This window comes from Solanum stenotomum, chromosome 11 (assembly GCF_019186545.1).
Source record: "Solanum stenotomum isolate F172 chromosome 11, ASM1918654v1, whole genome shotgun sequence".
Classification (NCBI taxonomy): Eukaryota; Viridiplantae; Streptophyta; class Magnoliopsida; order Solanales; family Solanaceae; genus Solanum; species Solanum stenotomum.
The window spans coordinates 40,895,041-40,921,191 of NC_064292.1; the positions used below are offsets into that span (position 1 = coordinate 40,895,041).

The window sequence follows — 26,151 nt, forward strand, 5'->3', positions numbered from 1 at the left end:
AAAAAAAAAAGAAAAAAAAGTTGGATCTGCCATTGCACGGCCATCGCTATCAAAGATACAGATTTTTAATGTATCTCATTTATTTTGAGTCTTAAATTAGTCTTTGTTAGTGTTATCATTGATCTGATACATCACTGCTACAATAACTTTTGTTATATGCAATGTATAATGTTCATATTTAAGGTATTGATACATAACTCTAATGTTGTTGAATCTTTGATTAGTGTTTATCATGTTCAATATAAATGTACTTGATACATAAACTTTGTGTTATTTATCACACAAAAAAAAACTAGTTTGGAACAATTACATGTATAATGTATTTTTATTTTATTTTAAAATATATTATTTCTCAAACAAAATAAGATACATAAATAATAATGTATCATACACTAAATTTTTAGTTATGATACGTAAATTCAAATTTATACTAAATGTATCTGATACATAACAATTACCAAACAATAATGTATTGATCTCAAACTTAAAATCTTATGGGCAACATTTTCTTATTTAAAGTATCTAGTAAAAATACAACACTTATCAGTTTAAATTGAAAGGATCCTCATAATCTCAAACAAAATAAGATACATAAATAATAATGTATCATGCACTAATTTTTTAGTTATGATACGTAAATTCAAATGTATACTAAATGTATCTGATACATAACAATTACCAAATAATAATATATCAATCTCAAACCTAAAATATTTATGGGCAACACTTTCTTATTTAATGTATCTAGTAGAAATACAATACTTATCAATTTAAATTGAAAGGATTTTCATGGTGTATCTTCTCAAAATTTTCGATAATTTTGAATCAAAATTGAAAGAATCTTCAATGAACTAGGAGAATAATTTTGAAACTCAAAATTTTCAACAATTTTGAATCAAAACGGAAATGATCTTCAATGAACTGGAGAAGAATTTTGAATCACAAAATTTTCGACAATCTTGAATCAAAATCGAAAGGATATTCGATGAACTTAAAGAGATTCACAAAAGAAATCGTTTGTCCAACAACAATTCTATCACTTTTGTATTCTTCATAATTCACCTCGCTAATCCAAAATTTCGACAAAAGTTTTTATGAAACAGAGAGAACGATGAACAAGAAGAAGAAATTTAATTTTTAAATTTTTTGGTTTTTTACACTATAGGATTTTGAATTCTTGACAATAATTTGGAATTAAATAGCGTAATTTATGGGATCTTAATTTGATTTTCAGCTCTCTTTTTTCCCCCTTAATTAGTGCAACAAATGGATACTATGAGATCTTAATTTGATTTTTCAGGTTTTTTTCCCTTAATAAGTGCAACAGATTGATACATAATGTATCAACAATAATGTATTCGGATCCTTAATTATGTATCCGAAATATCTAAAAAATATAGAATTTATGTAATTACAAAAATAATAGGGATAGAAGGTAATTTAGATTTTACACTATGATATTTATGTAAGTTATACTTTTTTAATTGGTCATATTATACTATTAGTTAATACACATAATTATTAACATTATTTTTTATATATATACACACACATTTTCCTTGATTTCTCTGTAAAATATTCATTTAACTCCTTACTTTTAAGTTTTTTATTTTTTATTTTTTTCCTCTTTTATTAATTGCTTCTTATCTTTTCATTTATATATGATATGAAAAGACTAAGAGTATTTTCTTTTTACAAAAAGTAAAAAATAAATTTTAAAATATGACCTTTATTTTAACGTTTTGATGTTTTTATATTTTATTCAATTTTCTTCACTTTTTTTGTATCCAAATAGAAATAAATGAAACAAGGTATGCAATAAAGAATAAAAAAATTATTTGTGCTTGAGAAAATTTTAAACACAAGACAAATAAAATTAAAAAAGTTATGCCTGTTTGAGAAAATTTAAATACAAGACAAGGAAGTTTTTTAAGAAATACGGGTATTAGCTACTTTAAATACAAGGTAAAGAAAATAAGAAGGTTTACTTAAAAGATAATAATATACATGTGGCGGCATGTGTATATCACCACATCTAATTGAATTGGGTTATGCCTTCATGCCAGCATATAAAGTGCAAATAAATATAGGAAAAAAAGTTCGGGGATAATAGGACACCATTAAAGATAAAGTGTGTTCTTAAAATTTTGATGATAATTCAGGTAATACTTATGCCTTTTTTCTATATATAAAAAAAAACATTGGCATCATGTATTTTATTTTTTCTTAAAAATTTGTTTCTTATTTATTCAACACTTCAATAAAAGACAAATTATTATTTAATCTCAAGGTTAGCAATATTGATAATCAGATCCATTCCTATCAATTCTTTTAATTCCCTCTGACTGCCCTAATCCTGTGCCTCCACCACCAAATGATTTTTTTTCTTTCTAAAATGATCCAGAGAATTGTAAAATCAAATATCCATGCCTTTAAAATCGTTTTTGAGTAAATTTCTCCTTAAAATCATCCCCCGGATCCAATGAAACTCTCAGAATCCCGATCCAAGCATTCGAATCCCGAATGTTAACCAAAGTCAACCCAAAGGCTAAGATTTCATAAGTTTTCAATTTAGGACCTCAAATCCTCAAAAAGACTCCAAATTTGAAACCGATGACTCTCGTACACCAATTTCCACATTTTAGGACTGTTGAAATCAACAAATTTTCATCACTCGAAACTTCAAAAGATATCAAAACCCCCTTTTTAACAACCTTAGTCTTTCAAAGTTAAAACTTACAAAGATCACCACATTTACTCAAAGTTCGAAGCCAACTTTTAGAACTCGAATATAAAAGACTTGTGGTCAAGATCAGGAGGGGAGAAATGGTAAATTACCAAAAATGACCAATCAGGTCATTACAACTCATGTGATTTAGTTTTCATAATCCAGTCTTTAATTGAGGTAGGTTACCATTTACTTGAAGTTAAACTTTTCTTAGTTTCTGATATGTGATATGAGTTGTATTACATGTTTATTGGTCTTCCGATATAGTTTNTTAAATAGGAAAATTATTATCACAAGGATAATTAATTATGTCTAGGCATATTTTATGTGATCAGTTTTTCAATTTTATCCTCATTAATACTTTCTCTTTCATCAATATTCCTATATCACATATTCTCAATATTTTCCTCCCATATTCCTTCCAATTATGATCTTTTGATGATTCTAGGAGCAATTTTTGTGATTTGAATTCATCAAGTATCTTTTAATTGATTTTTTTTTCTTTTTTATGAAGATTAAATTGGTATCCATCTATATTTTCATCTATTTTATAGGGGTTCAATTGAAGAATTATTTTATTTTCTCCATTGCAATGGTTATAGTTATATAAAAAAAAAATAGTAAAGGAAGAACATGAGCAAAAAGAGATTGAGGTTTGTGTGATTGTGATTTGAATTCATAAAGTATCTTTTAATTGATTTTTTCTCTTCTTTTTTAATGAAGATTATATTTGTATCCATCTATATTTTCATCTATTTTTATATATAGGGGTTCAATTGAAGAATTGTTTTGCTTTCTCCATTACAATGGTTATAGTTATACAAAAAAAATAGTAAAGGAAGAACACGAGCAAAAAGAGATTGGGATTTGTGTGATTGTCAAATTTGTATATAATAGAATACTTATATACATAGATACTTGTATTGTAATATTAACACAAGTTGAAATGGTGATTTGTGCATACAAGTATATCTGGATACATAAGTAATCTATCCAATTTAAAAGATTGATTAGGCAATACAAGTATAATTGAATACATTAGTCCTATATTTTTTATAAACAAATACATGAGTTAACACCAAACCTCAAGTATTACAGAAAAAACTTGACCAAAAAGAGATTGACGTTTGTTGGATTTATCAATTTTTTTATACAAGCGAATACTTACACACTTTGATACCTACACATTTTATTATTTTCCATTTTTTATTGTTTCTATGTTGTCCAATGTATCCATCTTTTGTTTAACAACAATGTATTCATTTTTCAAACTGTCATGTTCATATGTTAATTGTCATACTTTACCTTGTTTGATATATTAATACATTAAGTTTTTATAAATACTTGTATTCTTGATATGTTAATACTTTAAGTCTAATAAATAGAGATACCAATTTGAATTCAAAGTATTCATATGCTACACAATTAATACATGTTCCTTATTTAGTTCATTGTAATTAAAACTGTATTAGTGTATAAATAGAAAAATAAAAATATATAAAGAAATACAGCTAGAAAAAGATATAAATTGTAGTCATTTTTTTATAAATAACATACTTATAGCTATTGAACTTCAATAACCCTATAAATATAGTTATTTTTGTAAGTTGCTCAATAAATATAGGAAAAAAAGTTCAGGATAATAGGACATCCTTAAAGATAAAGCATGTTCCTAAAATTTCGATGATAATTCAGGTAATACTTATGCCTTTTTTCTATATAAAAAAAAACATTGACATCATGTATTTTATTTTTTCTTAAAAATTTGTTTCTTATTTATTCAACACTTCAATAAAAGACAAATTATTATTTAATCTGAAGGTTAGCAATATTGATAGTCAGATCCATTACTATCAATTCTTTTAATTCCCTCCGACTGCCCTAATCCTGTGCCTCCACCACCAAATGATTTTTTTTTTTTTCCTAAAATGATCCAGAGAATTGTAAAATCAAATATCCATGCCTTTAAAATCGGTTTAGAGAATTTAAATTTCTCCTACAATTCTATATAATTCTAGACCAAGGCATAGATACAATCCCNCCCGCCCCCCTCTTTTTTTTTTCTACAAAAAATCAAGTGTCAAAGACATATGCAAATTGATTAAATAAATAATAAACTATATCTCATGGGGAACATTTTATAAAATTGGGATGACATAAAAACTAACATGAAAGATGAAACTATCGCTCCCCTTTGAAAAATCACTGTGAAAGTTAATCGGGTGTATGACATGCTTATAACAAGGACCACAAGTAGAAATTCTAATTCAATTATTAATAACCACTAAAAACTCATTTATTAGCTTATTAAACAACAAAGACAAGCATATAAATGTGTTATGACTACAAAGAAAAGAGAATTTCAAAATTCACAAGATAAATTAAATCTAAAAAAAGATTGATGTTAAATTATGAATTAGATATATAACAAACATCATCTCAATAAAATCTCTTACTAAAACAATCACACAAAAATCAATTAAATCAAAGCGCCAAAGGTTATAACTTCTACATATAGAGAGATGTAACCAATTTTACCTTTATATTCATACGATTTTAGCACAGCAACCATCTCATCAGCAAACTCTTTGTAAAGATCAACCAACATCATATAAATTTCTTCAATTATATCATGATAAGGAGTTTCCATTCGATTATCTGTTCCAGTTCCTTCAATAGTTTGGGGATTTTCTTCTTTAGAGAAAACTAAGAGGATATACAAGAAATAAAAAAAATGTAATAAAAAGCTGAATTTATTGGTGGAACACTAAGCTATTTTGGAAGGTTATTTAGTAGATACGCTAATGTAGAGTGCATTTTCCCCCTAAGTCTACTTATTTCTATTGGATAGTGAGCACGTTCGGTGTTGACCGTACAAATAATTTTTATTTGACTTATATATTTTTCTTTCTTGAGTCAAGACAATGATATCCTTTTGTCCTTCTTTCACTTTTTTTTTTTCATTTAAGTGTAACACCTCGGATTTTGGAAAAGGAAAAGATAGCATTTCTTTTAGCGACTTTTGTGTTCTATGGGGATAGTCTACGGGCCCGTAGAAGCTTCTACGGACCTAGAAGGCATCCATAAAAAGTGAGTTGAATTTTTTTAAAAAAAGGTTAAGTATCTGATTCTACGGACGACCAAAATGGTCCGTCAATTGCTCTATGTGTCGTAGTTAGATCTCGTAGGAAGTTCCCATACTTGGTGAAATTTTAGGGTTAAAGTTGAGTTCAACGATTGGGGTCTACGGACCGTAGAAGGTTCTACGGGCCATAGACCAGTCTCGTCAAAATTAGATTGAATTTAAGGCTCCAATACTTAGTCTACGGTTGACCAGTATGGACCATAGAAAGTCTATGGTCCGTAGGTCACACCCGTAAGCCGAATCGATAATTATTTTTAGGGGTTTTTGGGTCTTTTCCCTAAGTGTTTATTACCTAAGTTATGTCGTTTTGACTCCTATTCTATGCCCTATATAAGTATTTTAAGTCCTAAAACTACACATTAAGATCATTATCCTAAAATTCCAATTCCCTCCAAGTTCTCCCCCCAAAAATTCTCTCTTAAGCTAAGGAAGAAGAAGTTAGGGTTTCACTTCAAGATCTCAAATTCACCATAGATTTTAGGCTTTGAGCATCAAGGTATGTTAGTATTAACCTATGGAGTCCTTTCCTCCATTGGGTCTCTAAAGATCCCAATTCTACAAGTTCAATTCTCAATTCAAAATTAGGGTTTTATTGAATTTCCATGGGTTCTTCTCAATTATGATTTAATTAGTTATTTTCTATATTCTAATGTTTAGGTTAGGGATACAGATTCCTAAACCCTTAGTGTTGAGCCGGGTCTCCGTGGTAAATGAGTTTCTGAAAATGTTTTCTGATGATCTACACGGTGTTCCTCCCGAAAGGGAAATAAACTTCGATATTGACCTTCTCTTATATATACAACCTATCTCTATTCCTCCTTATCGTATGGATCCAACTTAACTTAAGGAATTAAAGGAGCAATTGAAAGATCTATTGGATAAGAGTTTCATCTGACCGAGTATCTCTCTATGGGGTGCTTCAGTTTTGTTTGTTCGTATGAAGGACGGTTCACTTCACATGTATATTGATTACCAATAACTGAGCAAGGTTACCATTAAGAATAAGTATCCTCTTCTAATGATTAATGATTTGTTTGATCAACATCAATGAACAAGTTACTTCTCTAACATTGACCTCCGGATGGGTTATCACTAATTGAGGGTGAAAGAAAGTGACATTTTGAAGATAACTTTTCGAACTCGGTGTGGCCATTATGAGTTTTTGATAATGTCGCTTGGGTTGACTAATATTCCAGCCACATTCGTGGACTTAATAAATAGTGTATTTGGACAATATCTTGATATGTTTGTGATTGTATTTATCGATGACATCTTGATTTACTCGTGGAGTGAGGATGAGAATCCCAATCATTTTAGGATTGTGTTGCAAGTCCTCAAGGACCAATAATTATTTGCAAAGTTCAGTAAATGCGCGTTTTGGTTGAGATTTGTGGCTTTTCTTGATCACATTGTTTTCGGTAAGGGAATTGAGGTTGATCCTAAGAAAACGAAAGCGGTTAGTAATTGTCCTAGACCTCGATCCTTTTCAGATATTCAAAGTTTCTTGGCTTAGCCGGATATTATAGAAGGTTTGTGGAAGGGTTTTCTTTGATTGTCTCTCTATTGACTACATTGACCCAAAAGAAGGTTAAGTTCTTATGGTCGGAAGCATATGAGAAGTGTTTTCAAGAATTGAAAGATGGACTTACCTCCATTTCAGTGTTGACTTTATCGGAAGGCTCCAATGGGTTTGTTGTTTATTGTGATGTTTCAAGGATTGGATTAGGGTGTGTACTTATGCAAAATAGGAAAGTTATTGCATATGCCTCAAGGCAACTTAAGATTCATGAAAATAACTATCCTACCCATGATTTGAAACTGGCGGCGATTGTTTTTGCCTTAAAGATTTGGAGGCATTACGTGTATGGTGTCCATGTTGATGTCTTTATTGATCACAAAAGTTCTTAAAACGTGTTTAAGAAAAAAGATCTAAATATTTGCCAACGTAAATGGCTAGAACTCTTGAAGGACTATGACATGAGTGTCCTTTATCACCCGGGCAAAGCCAATGTGGTGCCCGATGCCTTAAGTTGATTGTCGATGAGTAGTGTTGCACATGTTAAAGATGATAAGAAAGAATTGGTTCGTGATGTTCATAGACTAGGTCAGCTAGGTGTTTGCTTGTAGATTTCGATGAGGGTGGTGTTGTTGGTCAAAATGGTTCAACATCGTCTTTTGTGTCAAATGTGAAAGCCAAACAAAGTCTTGATCCAATTTTTGTTGAGTTGAAGGAAACGGCTCTTAAAAAGTTCATAGAGACTTTCTCTTGAGAGGGAAATGGTGTTCTTGGATATCAAGGTCGTTTGTGTTTCCAACATACTCGTAGATTCAATGTACTAAAGTCATTCGACTTGCATCATTTTATGATGCAGATAAAAGTGTTTGGGATCATCAACAAGCGCTTCGCTGAGATCACTCTACACTCTAGTTAGCGTTTTGTGGGCCTCCTTGTATTCCGGAGGACTTCAAATTTACTTTCTATTTAGTAGTTTATATATGTCATGGGTCTTGTCCCGACATCCTTCTTTGTTAGTATAAGTTTCATAGATAGATAGAGTTGAGGAGTCTTTTAGTATTTACTTTTCCTTGAGATGTTTTGCAATTTATTATACTTATATTCTTGAGTATTTTATGGACAATTGAGTTGAGTATTTACTTTGAGTTTAAATGTTCATAAAATTATGTTTTTAAGCCTTTTATTGCTTGAGTGAGTTTTCCGCTAAGTAGTCAACCAGGCCAAGGGTTCGCTTGCGGACCAACAATGGCTATCGAGTGCCGGCCACGCCCAGGGTGTAGGTTCAGGGAGTGACACTTTTGCTAGATCGGAAAGGGTTTTTGTCCTGCCATTTTGAGGTTTTATGCCATTTTCCCCATTTTGAGTTTTGAAAAACCCTTAGAGGCGATTTTACAGAAATTTTTCATGGTGAATCATTTGGGTAAGTATTTGTAACCCTAAAACATCAATTCTCTTTGATCATTTGTGGATTTTAACATTAAAATTGATATTTTTGATTGACAAATGACAATGTTTTTCAAAAACTTGAGTTCTAAAGTAAAATGGTGATCGTGAATTGGTTTTTTTGAAATGGTTTTCATCAATGAGTTCCAAATGCCTTGGATTAAATTTTCAAACAAAGATTTTTGAATTCAAACCTCATTTTTGAAATTGGGTTTTTGAGTTGATTTGACCCATTTTTCAAAGTGTATGATATGGGTATTGTGATTTCTGGATCTTATTGTGATTACTAATTGAATTAGATTGTGTGGCTTTGGACATTGTTCGAAAAGGAAAGACTCAAGTCTTGGATTGACTTTTGATTGAATTGAGGCAAATGAACTTTTAAACCTTGTAAAACTTGTAGGATCTTGTATTTTCCTTCATTGTGTGTTGGGAAAAAATGAGAATGAGGTGATGGGTTCAACTATTCCTTTGCTTGATCTGAATGAATAAAAATAATAAAGGGATTAATGAAAAAGACAATATATTGATAGTTGTGCATATGAATTGCCTTGTTGTGGACCCTAATTTATTAATTATTGCGGACTTGAGTTTCTTGAGTTATTGCTTCTTCCTTATGGTGTGAAATTGCTTATTTGCATTGATTTCTGTGTATCATGATGAGACATGCGATGATTATGTCGAAGGGAAATGGTTCCATCTAGTGACATTATATAAAGCCGAAGGGAAATGGTTCTGGCTATTGATATTGTACCTAAGGATAATGATTCCGATAAGTGATATTATATAAAGCTGAAAGGAAATGGTTTCGACTAGTGTTATTGTGTCGAAGATAAAATGTTCTAGTAAGTGAAATTATATAAAGCTGAAGGGAAATGGTTCCGACTAGTGATATTGTGCCGATGAAAAATGGTTTCTGCAGGTGTTTGACTATTATGATTTGATGAACTTGATATGTGTGATTGATCTAGTTGATACTTGTAGGTTGTTGAACTGTGACTGTTGGATTGTGATTGCTAAGCCTTGTAAACTGTGTATTGTAAAATTGTTAGGTTGGGCTAATTTCTATGTAGGTTGTAGTTGAGGCGGTTCGATTAGGATGAGAGGTAAGATTTTCTCATTTAATCCAATGAAAGATGAACACAAGACAAAATTTGTTGATAATCAAGAGCTACAAAATTTGTTCTAGATGACTTTCTTTGTTCAGAGACATTGTTCTGAAATGCTGAACATTTGGAGGAAGAAGAAAAGGTTGAGAAGAAGAAGACAACGTAAGAAAAGAGAAAGAAATTATTTTGATTTAATCGCAATCATTTGTCTACTGCATAAGCTATGGACAATAATGATGGTTTAGCGAATAAAGGGAAAGAGATATTCAAGCAAAAGCTTTTGACGTCTCTTATTTGGGATTGAAACCAATGGTCCATGAAAATACTCTAAATTGGTATTGTAGAGTAGTCAGTTAATATATTTATTCGCATCTAATATATAATCATCATACCTATCAATTCTAATGAATATATGTCGTTGTGCAAGCCATTTCAATAAGTTTTCAGAAAATACTATTTGAAAAACAATTTTCATCATATCAAACACATATATAGAATAAATAAAGAGTAGCTAGCCTTGCAATTGCAAAGTTAGATAGAAGCATTAACTGGATAATTAAAATAATTTTCACCAAACTCAATGCCATGATTAGGAAAAAAATAATAAGAATATGAAGAAAATTCTAAGAGAGCTTACCTGAAAGCCAATATGAGCACAATAATATATGTTAAGGATACATAAAATATTATGCTAAATTGAGATGCAATATAATTAGTCTCACAAATAATCGATCCCATATATGATATATCACTAGTCAACCAAAAGGTTATATAATGGTAGGATAAATGAGTTTCATACTAAACAAAACAATAATCCCAAATTAAGAACTAAACAAAAGTAATTTCACTTGAGAGAACAACTTTGTCACTGCAAAGAGCCCTAATGAGAGTCGTCACTTATAGCCTCAATATAATGATTCCTCAGAATGATTTTCTATTCCTGGAAACTGGACGCTCGATGTCCCTGCCACCTACATATGTAGATTTAAAGTAAAATTTAGATGAGACTATGACTCTGATGAAAAATAATTTTTAGAAAAATAAGTTAGTATTAAATTTTAAAAAGATATCACCATGGGAAACATTTTTTACCAGAGTTAAACTTTTTTACCATGGGAAAATAAGTTAGTATTAAGTTTCAAATATATGCATCAGTCTTTTTTTAATACTGAAAAAATTCATTCAAACCTCTAACTGATTTGCAAAGGGCTGTTTGATTCGGAACATGCAAGTATAGTAGAGAATATAGTCCAAACCAAAAATAGAAAAAAAAAAAAAAAATTTAATCTCGCGTCTAATATTGATATATAATATAAAAAAATAATTATTATTTTTTACGAATTATAGCTAATACCAATAATCAAACACGAAATATACGTAATATCAAATTAGGTAGAAGTACTAACCTAATCATCAGAGTAAACTTGATCAAACTCACTACCTTGTTCATTAGGTAGGTTAGCACCCGGAGGTCCAAGATTCTGAAAAAGATAATCCACATTATTGTATATTTCTATATTTTAGAAAAATAGGTTAGTATTAGGTTTTAAAAAGATATCAATATGGGAAACTTTTTTTTACCAAAGGAGTTAAATGACTACTTCAAATATATGCATCAACCCTATTTTAATACTGAAAAAATTCATTCAAAACTCTATCTGATTTGTAAAGGGCTCGTTTGATTGGAACATGCAAGTATATTCGAGATTATAGTGCAAACCAAAAATAGGAAAAATGAAATTTAATCTTGCGTCTGATTTGAATACATAATACAAAAGAATAATTTAATTTTTTTTTTACATATTATAGCTAATACCAATAATCAAACATGAAATATACGTAATATCAAATTAGGTAGAAGCACTAACCTGATCATCAGAGTAAACTTGATCAAAGTCACTACCTTGTTCATTAGGTAGGTTAGCACCCGAAGGTCCAAGATTCTGAAAGAGAGAATCCACATTATTGAATATTTCAAACGAAAAATATATCTTAAAAATATAAGTTAGTATTAAGTTTTAAAAAGATATCACTATGGGAAACTTTTTTTTACCAAAGGAGTTAAATGACTACTTCAAATATATGCATCAACCCTATTTTAATACTGAAAAAATGCATTCAAAACTCTATCTGATTTGCAAAGGGCTCGTTTGATTGGACCATGCAAGTATATTCGAGATTATAGTGCAAACAAAAAATAGGAAAAATGAAATTTAATCTTGCGTCTGATATGAATATATAATACAAAAGAATAATTTAATTTTTTTATGAATTATAGCTAATACCAATAATCAAACATGAAATATACGTACTATCAAATTAGGTAGAAGCACTAACCTGATCATCAGAGTAAACTTGATCAAAGTCACTATCTTGTTCATTAGGTAGGTTAGCACCCGAAGGTCCAAGATTTTGAAAAAGATAATCCACAATATTTCTTGGATCAGACATGTTTTGTTCACGAGCATATTGCTGGAAATTTGCATTCGCATTTGTTGCTCTCAATTCATTAATAATAACATTCCCAACATAAGTATTAGGCATCATTGAGGTACTTGAATATGTTGTCACATTGTTAACATTTACATTCAAGTTGTAGTCATTCATGGTTGTATTTCCAATGTCTGTATCAGACACTATTCTGCTACATGAATATGTTGCTCCTTTGGTCACATTGAGAGCAAAGTTATAATCTTTTTCAGAATGATGATCCTCACTGTTAAGCACTGAATTAGGCCTATAATGAGTGTTTCTCATAATTGGGTCTTGTAGTTCTTGTGAATCCAACATTCCAAAAAATGGAGTATGTTGTTGTTTTAGCTCACCACCAATATTATTTTGAGCAGATGAAAATGGATTGCCAATGCCGAGGTAATGGGGTTGAACCTGAAGTTGTGGGCGGTAGAGTTGTTGAATTGAACTCTCTCCTTGAGCAAAGATATTATTGATATTCAGAGTTGGCAATGGAAACTCTGGGCCTCTTTGGATTTGATTTGGTACATTTTCTTGAAGATAAGGCATTGTCCCAAATTTTCGAAAGCTACTTTTTGGTTCATGAGAAACACTTGAGGATCCTTGGCCTGATGGGCGACGAATATGTTTTCGCTCTTTTGGAGATCTCCAATTGTTGCGACGACATTTCTGAGAGGTGTTATAAGAAAATAATGAAAAAAGAGTAGACCGTGATTATATTTATCATCTAAACTCATTGTAATTTAGGTGTGTTTGAAAACGATCAAAGTCATTTATAATTAAGAAAATATTTTTGGTGTTTGGTAGTTGGTGAACGATAAAAATCTTTTTTAACTAATATGAATTAAATATTGATTATAATATAATTCCATTGAAATACGAAATAATAGAAATTAACAATAAATAACTAACTTCTATCATTAAACATGTAACAAAAGTATATCACTAATCCTCTTTAATGAGTGAGTTTTTTATAAGACTTTCGAGTAGTAAAGATTGATAACAATGTCTAAATATTTACTGACAAAAGTGAAATATAATTAGATTTTTTTCAATTTTTTTTATATAAAATTAAAATTAAGATAGTTGTACAAAAAAATTCTCAAAGAAGTATTTGATGAAAAAAATTGTCCAAGCAAAACATTTTCTTATAATCAAATACGAGAAAATAACGTTATAATTTCATTTGATTTTTTAATGCAAAATAACTTTATCCTTACCACAAGCACAAATGATACATAATTTACCCCTTAATTTTTTTAAAGATATACCTGAAGGTGGCTGGCAACTTGCATCCTAGTAAGGCCAGGCGAATTCATCACATAAAGGATCACCTTGGGATAACATCCTACATGTTTTTTAAGAATATAAGTTTAATTTAATAATTATAATATTCTCAGTTCAAGCTGAGGTACATGTAAATACAACAATCACTAAGTTTTTATTCCAAACAAGTTGATGTCAGCAATAAGTATGAACATTCACTGTGCATATCGTTTCATATAAATGAATTGTCAAGATATTTAATTGATAGTGAAGTACACTTACGTCCTTCCCCAAGTTGTTTTACAGCTTCCATAAATTTGGAATGAAGATCGTCAGTCCATTCTGTGTAGTCCTTTCGCCTAACAACCTCACTATTAGACACATCTTTCTTCTTTTCGAATTGTACTTCATTTTCTCCAACCATATCATTATCACTAATATCAGCAATCTTCATCTGATCTCTATGTATTTTCGATCCTTCTTTCGCTTTGTCCTTTTCTATTCTTTTCCTCAATACGAATTGCCACAAGTATTTCACAAAATTCTCGTCAAATGGCTTCTTAAGGTAAAGATATGCTCCCTTTTCCAAAGTCTTCTTTGCTACGAGTTCATCAAATTCATCACATACAACTGTAAAATTATTCCAAAAAGTCATCAATTAGAATTACCTTAAATTATATATTGTGTGAATAGTTAATTTCTCACTTATTTACTGAATCTTATTCAATATAATAGTAACATTATAATATAATTGTTTATCATATACTAAAGAATATTAATTAAAAAATGATAATTTATGCTGTTAAACAATAAAAGTCGCTGTTCATCCTAAACCATCCTATTTAACTATGAACTACATAACGATAAATTGACAGTAATATTGGTTGTTAATCCTAAACCATCCTAAGAAGCTATGAACTACATAACGATAAATTGACAGTAATAGTAGGCGAATCAGGATTTTCATTAAGGGTGTTAATGGTTGTAGTAAAAAAAAATTATAACAAGGCTAGTAAGGATTGAACACACAATCTCATAGAATTTTTGCAATCCAGTGGACTAAACCTTCAACTTGTTTAAGAAGGTGTCAATACTTGTATATATATTTATTAAATCAAAATTTAACATCTATATACAATGTAATTTTCTGACGAAGGGATATCGCTTGACACCCCTTGATCAATGATGGGCCTGCCCATGGACAATAAATTTTATAGCCAATTCTTTTGTAGTGTATAAATTTAAATGACTGATTTATCTATAGTAGACTTAGTAAATGGGAGATAGAATATATACTTACCGAGTGAAATTATATCCAAAGCCACAGCTTGAGCTAAGAGGTCAAAAGAAAGAAGGTTCGATGAATAAACATTGAGTATCATTACATCAATTTTTTGCTTTTCTTTGGCGAGCATTAACATTGTTGTTGAAGACATATCAGCCGTCGTAACTGTATCAATTTTCTTTTAAAGTTAGTGAAGAAAATTATATACAAAATTATCATGTAGATTACTAATTTTTCATAGACAAATTAATTTATAAATTTTTAGGTTATATTGCAACACTTTTGTTTATAAAATTGTGCATATTGATCAACTTATATTATAATCATTGTGAGAAATCCTCGACAAATTCACGTAATAAAGTTTTATACAATATTATTTAGAATAAATAATTAATTGAATTAGAAAATAGAAAAAATCATATAAGAATATATTGTTAAAGAATCTACTCCAACTAAATAGCAAAGAAATTCAAATCCAAATAATTTGACACAAATGGGAGATGGAACAAACAATGAGTACTAAAAAAATAATTAAGAAATCCAACCCAAAAAAGAGGGAAAGAATAAAATAGACCTAACTATACAAAAAAATATCAGCTATATATCTTTTTTGCAGAATGAAATAATTCAAGAGAATCACCATTTTAAGATACATGTAAGATAGCAGTAACATATCCTTTTAAATACACAGCAAAATTTTCTATTGTATTCACAAGTTAAAGTAGAGAAATTAATTGAATGACCACTAAGGTTGAGACACAAAAAAATTTACAAGTAGTCGGTAAACTAGTTCAAATTGTTTTCATTTCAAATTAAGGAAAAAGAAAAATAAAATTAAAATATACTAAACTTCAAGGTGTGCCCGTTGTCAAAAGGATGAAATAACATGTTAGGAAAAATTTCAGAAATCCCACATTTTAGTTTGCTTATTACCATTATCCCCCAGAAGTTTTACAAATTTCCAGAATCTCTTATTTTTGTGCATCAGATTAATGTATCAACCTTATATTATTGTATCTCGCACATCAGATTAGAGTATCATGTATAAAATGTATATCATATTAGTGTATCATGTATAAAATGTAATTTCACCTTAAAAGTATGTGATTTCTGTAATTTGCCCTAAAATATATTAGTATATTGTTTTAAAAAGATACAATTTCTTTTGAACAAAAAAAAGGAAGGAAGATATTTTTATTTTATTAATATCAGATCTCTCTATTTATTTTTTTTGTCTACATCCAAAAAAAAGACAAAAGAAAAGTTATTTCAAGGTCAATAATAAAAATAGACAGATCAGTTCTTATCAAGCCCTTTTTTTGCTCTTGCTTTTTCCTCTTATTATCCTAATCTTGAGCCGCCGTCACCCTAGCAAATTATAATTATTAAAATGATAGATAGATTTGTAAAAAATAAAGATTTACACCTTAAGAAAAATTATTTTTGAGAAAATAACTTATTTTTCTCCTACTCTATGTCACTCCAAACCAATTGACACAGAAAGTCGCCCCCCCGCCCCCCCACCCCCCACACCTCTTTCTACAAAAGATCAAGTGTAAAACTTAAATGTAAGTTGATTAAATAATTTAAATTAACATAAAATTGTATCCCTACAAGGACATCCGCCTCTTCGAAAAATCATATAAATCTATATGGGAAAATTAATCGAGTCTATGATATGCTTATAGCAAGAACCAAAAATAGAGAAGCTAATTTGATTTTTTATAGCCGCACAAAACACATTTAATGGGCTAGGAAAACAACATATACAAACTGAGAAATAGTGTTATGACAACAAGAAAAAGAGAAATTCTAGATTTACAAAATATATAAATAAAATTTAAAAAGAGATCGCTGTTAAAATCGCAAATGAAATAACAAGCATCATATCAATTAAATTTCTTATGAAAAGAAAATTACAGAAAATCTTGTTTATCAAAGACCAAAGGTTATATATATATATATATATATATATATATATATATATATTTAGAAATATTACCTTTATAGTTATGCGACTTTAACAATTCAGTCAGCTTAGTAACAAACTCTGTGTCATCGTCTACCAGCATTACACACACTTCTTCTATCATACCATGATAGGAAGCTTCCATTAGATTATCTATTCCTTTGATAGTTTGAGAATTTTTCTCTTTGGACTTAACGAGGTGATACAAGAAAATAATTTATTATATAAAAAGCAAAATGTATGTAGAAACCCTTAACTATTCTGATAGGTGCTTATATAGTACCTCTAATAACTAATGAGCATGTCTAGCGTTGACCATACAAATAATTTTATTTGACATATTTAATTTCTTTCCTTTCTTGAGTCAAGATAAAAATATACTTTTATCTTTTTCTCTTTTTCTCTTTTTCTTTTACGATTTTAGTATTGAAGCACAATCCTTAACTCTTTTGATAGGTGCTTTCATAGTACATCTATTGGCTAATGAGCATGTCTAGCGTTGACCATACAATAATTTTATTTGACCTATTTAATTTTTTTTCCTTTCTTGAGTCAACACAAAGGTATACTTTTATCTTCTTTTTTTTTCTTTTCCTTCTATGAGTTTAATATGAAGCGCAATGTTTTCTTTATAAAATATATTTTCATTTTTAAGAATCCATTTGAATTATAAGAAGATGTTTGTCACTTATGGGATATGAATGAGTACTCATTTTCAGTTAAAAGGTATTACAATTACGGTTTTACTTTATCTCAATTATTTCAATCAATACTTACATATTGTTATTACTCTTACTTTATCTCAATTATTTCAACCAATACTTACATATTATTATTATTATTATTATTATTATTATTATTATTATTATTATTATTATAATAATAATAATAACTAAAAAGTATCATAAAATCATTATCTCCTTATCATACACTCCACATTGGATCATGACTAACTTTGAAATTGATTTAGAAAATAATTTTTTTAAGATAAAATATTATTTACATATTCTTATATCAGACGCAACCTAATGTTTTATTTTATTATTAAATATTTAAATTAATTTTGCCTAAATCATTGCCTATACTCTTCCTTTTCTGTTACAAAATTGTATATTTGCGAACTTCATATGTTACTATTAAATCAAAATATATTTAGTTAATTTTGTACATATATTTTACTATGCTACTAAGGACAAGCATAAGAGCGGTATTAGTTATTGGTGGAACTTCAATCTCAAAAGTTTGGAAGTTCATATGTGAGTTAGTTAACATGATTCATATAACCTTAATCGAATAAAAATTGAACAATATAAAAAAGAAAATTTTAGAAATAACAAAGATAATAAATATGATAAAGCTCTATAGCTATAGTTTCGGTAATTGCGCTACATATCTATAATTTTATTTGCTATGGAGATTGCGGTTTGTATATTTCGCTTGCAAATATATAAACAGGGTAAATATATACCAATGGAGGTTGCGGTTTGTATATTTCGCTTGCCCGTTTGTGTATTTCTCTTGGAATATACAAACAAGGTAAGAATATACAAATTTTGTATTTATACATTTAAATTTTTTTCAGAACTCCGTTTGTATATTTCGTTTGTCAATATACAAATAGGGTAATTTACTGTGATTTTTTCATAATTTGTATAAAAATAGCTAGGGTGAATATAAATATTCTGGATTTATACCATCATGAACCAAATTATATAAATTCTGAATTTATACAATCAGGGACCGACTACAAGTTTTGAATTCATATAATCAAGAAACCGAATAGCAAAATTTCGCGAAACTGTAGCTACGGATTACAAATAATCAAAACTATAGCTATATTACATAATCTACTCTAGATGTTTGTCATTTCGCGTAATTTTCCAATTGTAAAAGCCAAACTACCGAATGGCCGTTTATTATAATAAACGACTTATTTTTTTAGTATGATATTTTTTTTTATAAGAAATTTAACCTAATGGACATTTTATTTTATTTTCCCTAAATAAGCTACTTCCAAACCAGTCCACAATATTCCGTTTTAAAATGAAAAATTAGCCCAAATAGCAGCTACTATAAATTTCAAACTCAAAATAGTCTTACTGTATTTTGATAACCCCATTGTAATATGCTTCCACAACTTGTTTACTTTTCTTAGTCAAACTAATAGTTTGAGTAATTATGAGATTTTGATTATAATCACGTGTTTATAGGGGTAATAATAGATACAAATCTTATTTATATTTATAATATATCCCTTTAAACAAGATAGATCCATACATTGTGTAATTCATGTATAGTTATTGTATAATATATGTATAATCAATATGTATATTTTGTATATTGATCATACACTAATTTATACATTTGTTATACATATATAATATATTGTGTCATTCGTGTATGATCATTGTATAATAGGTATATATTAGTGTTTACACATTATATACTAACTATACAATATTTTATATTTTTAAAAAAAAATTAAAATTGGGTCTAGCCCATTTATTGAGAAAAGAGAAACCACAACAATATAATATGCATGGCTTGGGTCCAAAAGTATCCCAAGCCCAAACTTTATAGCCCTCCGTCCCATTTTATGTCACTTTTCTAATTTCGAGATTCAAACAAGTCTATCTTTAATCGTAAAATTTTCATAGATCTTTTAAACATTTTGAATTATTAATTATTGTGACTTATAATACTTTTTACGTAGTTTACAAATATATAAATTTAATTTCAAAAAAATTGAAGATTTCATGCATAAATTTTCAGTCAAACTTAACTGTTTGACTCTTGAAAAATGAAAAGTGACACATAAATTGGGACAGAGTGAGTAAAAAATACAAAGCAACAAAGGAAAGCAAAGAAAGCAGAGCTTGCGGAAGCTCTGGAATCTCGATGAAACGCCATGGGAGATAGCTTCAAGCTGGCAATGGAGGTCTGGAAACACAATTCTGTGGTCGAGTAGAGATTCACCTTAGGCGTTCACAGATCTCACGATCACCATGAATTCATACTCAATGAAGACTTCTGCTACCGCTAAATCGGGGGTTCCTTTTCGAACAATGGACAACATCAAAGGTCTCGTTGAGTCTCAAGTCGATCTTAAATCTACAGTAAGACCATGAGTAGGTTCCATTTCTTCATTCTTAATAGGTTGAGCTCCATAGGAACTAACACCACTGTCAAAGAAATTCGATCTGAAATTTTACCATGCCAAACATCAGGGCTTTCATTTCTGCCACAAGCACTGATTCTTTCCCAATGTTTCTTGTCTCAGCATATACAAAATTGCCTTCTACATTTCTAATACATAATGCACTAGAAAAATTGCCCGTCAAAGTATCCAACCCTCCATCAGTATTAATTTAAATCCCATTACATGACATGTCCATCTCATCACCTTGCAAGAAATTACTGGTTTGTAATCTTCAAAAAATTTGCCTGTAAAGGCCAAGTGTCAGGAATATCCCCTAACCAAGGGTACAAATATCTGGCTAACATAACCAAGTTTCTGTTGATTCCCCCCACCATATACATAAAAGACATCTGACCTCCATTTCTTATTTTGTTCCAAATCTGCCACCCAATAAAACTAGGCATAACAACAATCAAAGGTTTAAGCTTAGAAGCACACTCAAACTTCCACCAATTATCACATATTTGTTTCAGCTGAACAACAGAAATCTCCATACCAACAAACTTCTTCCATAGTTTTAAAGTATCTGGACATTGAACAAAAAGATGTTCAAAAGTTTCCTGATGATTATTATTGCAACAACAACATTTCACTTCACTTTCAATTGATTTTCACCAGTACTTCTCCAATGGGAATTCTCTTCTTCCAGAGTCTCCACATGAAAAATGAAATTTTAAATGGAATCCCTCTCTGCCAAATGTATCTCATCTCCTCTTGAATTGAATCTCTCATTTTGAAAATTTCCCATGCAGATTTAACAGTAAATTTTCCATTACTTGTTAGCATCCACCAGGCCTTGTCCCATTCCTCTTATTTCCCTACACTACACTATTCAGTACTCTGTGAATCTGATTTATCACTTCTTCATCAAATATCTGCAACAAAAGATCATTATTCCACTTATCTTGTATCAACAATTGCATGACATCTTCATAAGTATTGTAGTGATGGTCTTGTATACAATATATTGTACATTTATCTTTTATCTAAGTTTTTTAATGTGGGAAATAAATATATTGGAGAACAATGAAAGAAGCAATTGTGGGAGAAATTTTGGGAGTTAGACTTTTCTAAGATAATGATCCTTGATTATAGCAACTATTTTTGGGATTCTTTACTCTTTCTATTATCCATTTTAGTATTTCACAATGCTAGAATAATTTATGGCTAATTATTGTAAGACCAATTAATGTGAGTTAAGTAATGGGCTTATTTATTTATGTTTTTTTAATGGTATAAAGTATAGAAATTCCAATAAATTGGGTGCTAGTTACATCCTATCTCGAAAGTTTTTAAATTATAATATAATCTAAGATTTTTTATAACTGGATATATTGTTCCTTCACCCAATACATAGCAAATGATACTTGAGTTATGCATCTGATACATAACTATCAATCAGATTCATACTGATTTAGGTTTGAAATAATTGGAGTTATTGTATCAACAATAGCATTTGTACCAGATACATTGTACACAAATAAAATTGTAATGTATCTGAATAGAGGTGTAGTGATCATGTATCCAGATGTTAAGAAAGAGAAAGAAAAATGATTTTTTTCATTAATTCAAATGGTAGAGATTTTTAAAGATTATGTTATTTAAGTCGTGTAGTTATGTAATTTTCCCTTAAAATAGACACAAACTAACTATATTAGTTATGAGTAATTATATTCTAAGCCCTGTCCTTAATCTTTTTATAGAAGACTTGCATTTGGTCATTACAATTTTGTTTGAATATTTACCTTTTTTACTTCATAATATCAGTTACCATTATACTTTTATTCTACTAGTAAACTAAAACTACTTAGAAGTTAGAACTCAAAAAATAAGAGGGAGAAGTGGACCTCGATCAAGGATACACAAACTTTTTATCTCTTATTATTTTATTTTATTATTTATAAGAACATAAGTGTCACAATCTAGTCTATCATTATGGATGTTAGGATCATAGTACCCTCGTATAGGTCTTACTTGATTAAAGGTTCGCAAAAATTTGAAAAATGAGAATTGAGTTTGAAAAATCTTGTAAGTCTACGCTAAAGCGAACAATTGATTCACAATGGTGAAGGGTCCCAGGTCGTAGAGGTTTGCCATAACGAAAAATTTATTTGCTACAGTGACCTTTGCTATAATGGATGTCGAGAAAACAGTAACATGTTTCTAGTCAGTTTTTCACCCAGTCATAGTCACAACTTAAAATATTCGATCAAAGAACCCCAGAGGCAACTTACCACAGGCTTAGGGATTTTACCTCTTGAGGTAAGTGCGTTTCTTTCATCTTTTCCATCTATAATTCGATTTTTCCAAGAATGTATGTTTTTCATGAGAATTTATGGGTTTGAACCCTAAAACTATTGAGTTGTTGGCACATTATGTGAGGGAGTATAATTACGCGTGTTTTCAATTGTAGACCATTAAATTATGGCTTCTAGCTTATAATTATGAATCTAGCCTCTTACTATGATATTGGGGAACCTAGAAACCCCATAAAAATAGGTTCTTTGGGTATATGAACCACTCAAGAGAGGTTAATGGGGATGAAACTACATGAATGGAATTGAAATGATCATGAAAACCTCTGGTTTGATGAAATAATCTTCAAATAAATAGTTTGATCTCTAAAAAAGGTAAAATTAGGTTTATTTGAATATCCAAGACCTTCATTTGAGGAAGTAAATGATTAACGTGTCATTATATTGTTTGTCTTGGACTTTTAGCATTCTAAGGTGATGACACAAGGGAAGACTCATGCACGACCTAAAAATGAGTGTGATGATACTTATCTATTCCCACCAAAATAAGTCAGCCTCAATCTAATGAAACGAAAGAAATGCGTAAAGTAAAACAAAACAACAAAAAATAAACGGAAACTTAGTCATTCTAATATAACCCCCAAAACCTGGTTGTCCCGTGTGCAAATCACTATTAACACTCGTCGGCAATGACCTCAACATCAATAACACTCACCGATAATGACCTCGGCATCAATAACACCTGCCATCAATGACTTGACATCAATAACACTCGCCAGCAATGACCTGACATCAATATCAATCATCGACAATGACCTCGGCATCAATAACCATCAGAAGTCTCATCACGATGCTCAAAAATCAATGCAAGTAAACAATTTCACACCACAAGGAAGAGACAATAACTTTAGTAAATCAAGTCCATAATAATGTCATCAAAGCATTTCATCAATCATCATAGAAGGATTCACAACAAGGCAATTTCACAAGGTGTTAAGACCAACGTGTTGCCTTTTCATTAATCCCTTTTTTCTTCATTAATATTAATCAAATGGAATAATTGAACCCAACACCTCGTTCCCATACTCCCCCAACACACAAATGAAGGGAAAATGCATTATTCTACAATTTTACAAGGTTTAGGAGATCACTTGCCACAATTTCAATCAATGTCAATTCAGGACTTGAGCCTTCCTTTTCGAACAATGTCCAAAGCCACACAATCTAATTCAATTGAGTAGTTACAATAATAATCCAAAATTAACTACGTCCAAATCAAACACTTTGGAAAATTGGGTCAAAACAACTCAAAAATCCAATTTCGAAAATGATGTTTGAATCCGAAAATCTTTACTTGAAAACATTACCCAAGGCGTTTGGAACTCATTGGTGAAAACTATTTTTAAAAAGGATTAACAATCAGTCCAAAATCATCATTTTACTAAATTCTTGGGTTATTATAGAAAACCCCACTTAATCATTTCAAGACCTTGATTTGAACACTTAAATTCATAAATAATAATGGGTAAATGAAGATTTAAGATTAGGAATCATTACCCAATTTTTTTTTTCTCAAAAACATTGTTCAAATCGCCACACCAAAGCTCTCAAAACTCAAAAATGGTGAAATATGATTGAAAACTCGATTTTTAGAAGATATTATGTCCAGTGGTTCTCCACAAACACGGACCCCTATCTGTGAACGCGAACTTTAATGAGCAGGCCTTTCGCGAACACGGGGTCCCCAATCTTGCCCTACGCTAACGCAGTCACCAATTCCGCGAACACGAAGGGTTGGGCATAAAAAATCCACACCAACAAAATCAACCAAACTCAAATTCATCAAAAGCACCCTCGAAATTCGTTCGAAACCCCACACACACAATCAAATATGCAAATTGACTAAATTCGACATTTTAGACTCAATAGAATCATCGAAATACGAATCTGAGATCTCCTTGATCCAAAACTCATGAAAGTCACAAGAAAGAAACATAATACTAAAAAGGCAAAAATAAGCTCGGGACCTCTAAAAATAAAACTAAGATCTACCTAGGCTTAAAATCATCCCCCGGATCCAATGAAACTCTCAGAATCCTGATCCTAGTATCCGAACCCCGAATGTTAACCAAAGTCAACCCAAAGGCTAAGATTTCATAAGTTTTCAATTTAGGACCTCAAATCCTCAAAAAGACTCCAAATTTGAAACCGATGACTCTCGTACACCAATTTCCACATTTTGGGAGTGTTGAAATCAACAAATTTTCATCACTCGAAACTTCAAAAGATATCAAAAACCCCTTTTTAACAACCTTAGTCTTTCAAAGTTAAAACTTACATAGATCACCACATTTACTCAAAGTTCGAAGCCAACTTTTAGAACTCGAATATAAAAGACTTGTGGTCAAGATCAGGAGGGGAGAAATGGTAAATTACCAAAAATGACCAATCAGGTCATTACAACTCATGTGATTTAGTTTTCATAATCCAGTCTTTAATTGAGGTAGGTTACCATTTACTTGAAGTTAAACTTTTCTTAGTTTCTGATATGTGATATGAGTTGTATTACATGTTTATTGGTCTTCCGATATAGTTTTTCTTATGTGTCATGACAAAAAAATGAATGTGATGGCGCTTGTCTATTCCATCAAGACAAGTCAACCTCAAACTCAAAAATACGAAAGAAATGTGATAAGTAAGACAATAAAAACATAAGATCGGAAAACTTAGTCATTCTAATATAACCCAAAACCTGATTGTCACGTGTATAAGCCACTAATGTATTAATACAGAATTGAAAGATAAGTATAAGTCTCAATGTCTTTGTCTTTAGAATAGAACAAAGCATAAAATAAGGAACACGAGGGTCCGCCAGGATAACAAGCAACTACCTCTCAAAGTCTTTCGAAAGCCTCGAAAATATAGAAGAAGAGCAATCCCATGGAACTGGTCTCGGAACCTACATAAGTGTATAAGCAAGGAGTGAGTATCAAACAACATGGTACTCAGCAAGAAACTAACTAAACAAAGCAAAACTAAGATAGAATACGAGTACTCCTTTCATCCCAATTGAACCACCTCAACTACAATCTGCATAAAAATCAGTCCAATCTAACATTTTACAAAGTACAGTTTATAAGTTTTCATAATCACAGTCCAACAGTTACAGTTTAGTAATCACAAGTATCAAGCATGTCAATCACAAATGTCAAGTAGATAAATCACGATTACCAAGTAGATCAATCACAAGTATCAAGTTCATCAAATCACAACGACCAAGTACACCAAACACAAACTCAAGATTATCATGCACAATGTCAATCCGGACTCATGGGGAAACGCCGATAGTCTATGAAATCACCGGTAGTGACCTCGATATCAATAACACTGATCAACAATGACATCAATAACACTCGCTGGAAATGACATTGGCATCAATAACACTCGTCGGCAATGACGTAGTCTTTAATAACACTCACTAATAATGACCTCGACATTAACAACTCTCGCCGATAATGACCTCGGCATTGATATCACTAGCCAGAATCATTTTTCTTCGACATTATATAATGTCACTTGCCAGAACCATTTTCTTTCGGTATAATCATCACATGTCTCTCCAAGGTGCACATAAATCAATGCAAATAAGCAATCCACACCACAAGGAAGAGACAATAACTCAAGCAATTCAAATCCATAATAATGTCATCAAAGCATTTGATCAGTCAACAACTTAGGTCCACAACAAGACAATTTAAAAAGCA

The 26,151-nt window shown here is 30.4% G+C and overlaps 1 protein-coding gene across 1 annotated transcript; it reads right to left on the reverse strand.

Moving 5' to 3' along the window:
- Positions 1 to 11,347: 11,347 nt before the first annotated feature.
- LOC125845922 (two-component response regulator ORR21-like) lies at positions 11,348 to 15,100 on the reverse strand. The gene is made up of 6 exons (XM_049525407.1): positions 14,980 to 15,100; positions 13,962 to 14,309; positions 13,685 to 13,761; positions 12,279 to 13,082; positions 11,810 to 11,884; positions 11,348 to 11,422 (listed from the first exon to the last, which is right to left on the reverse strand). Exons 1-6 carry the CDS (start codon positions 15,098 to 15,100, stop codon positions 11,348 to 11,350), a joined length of 1,500 nt encoding a protein of 499 aa, XP_049381364.1.
- Between the last annotated feature and the right edge of the window lie 11,051 nt (positions 15,101 to 26,151).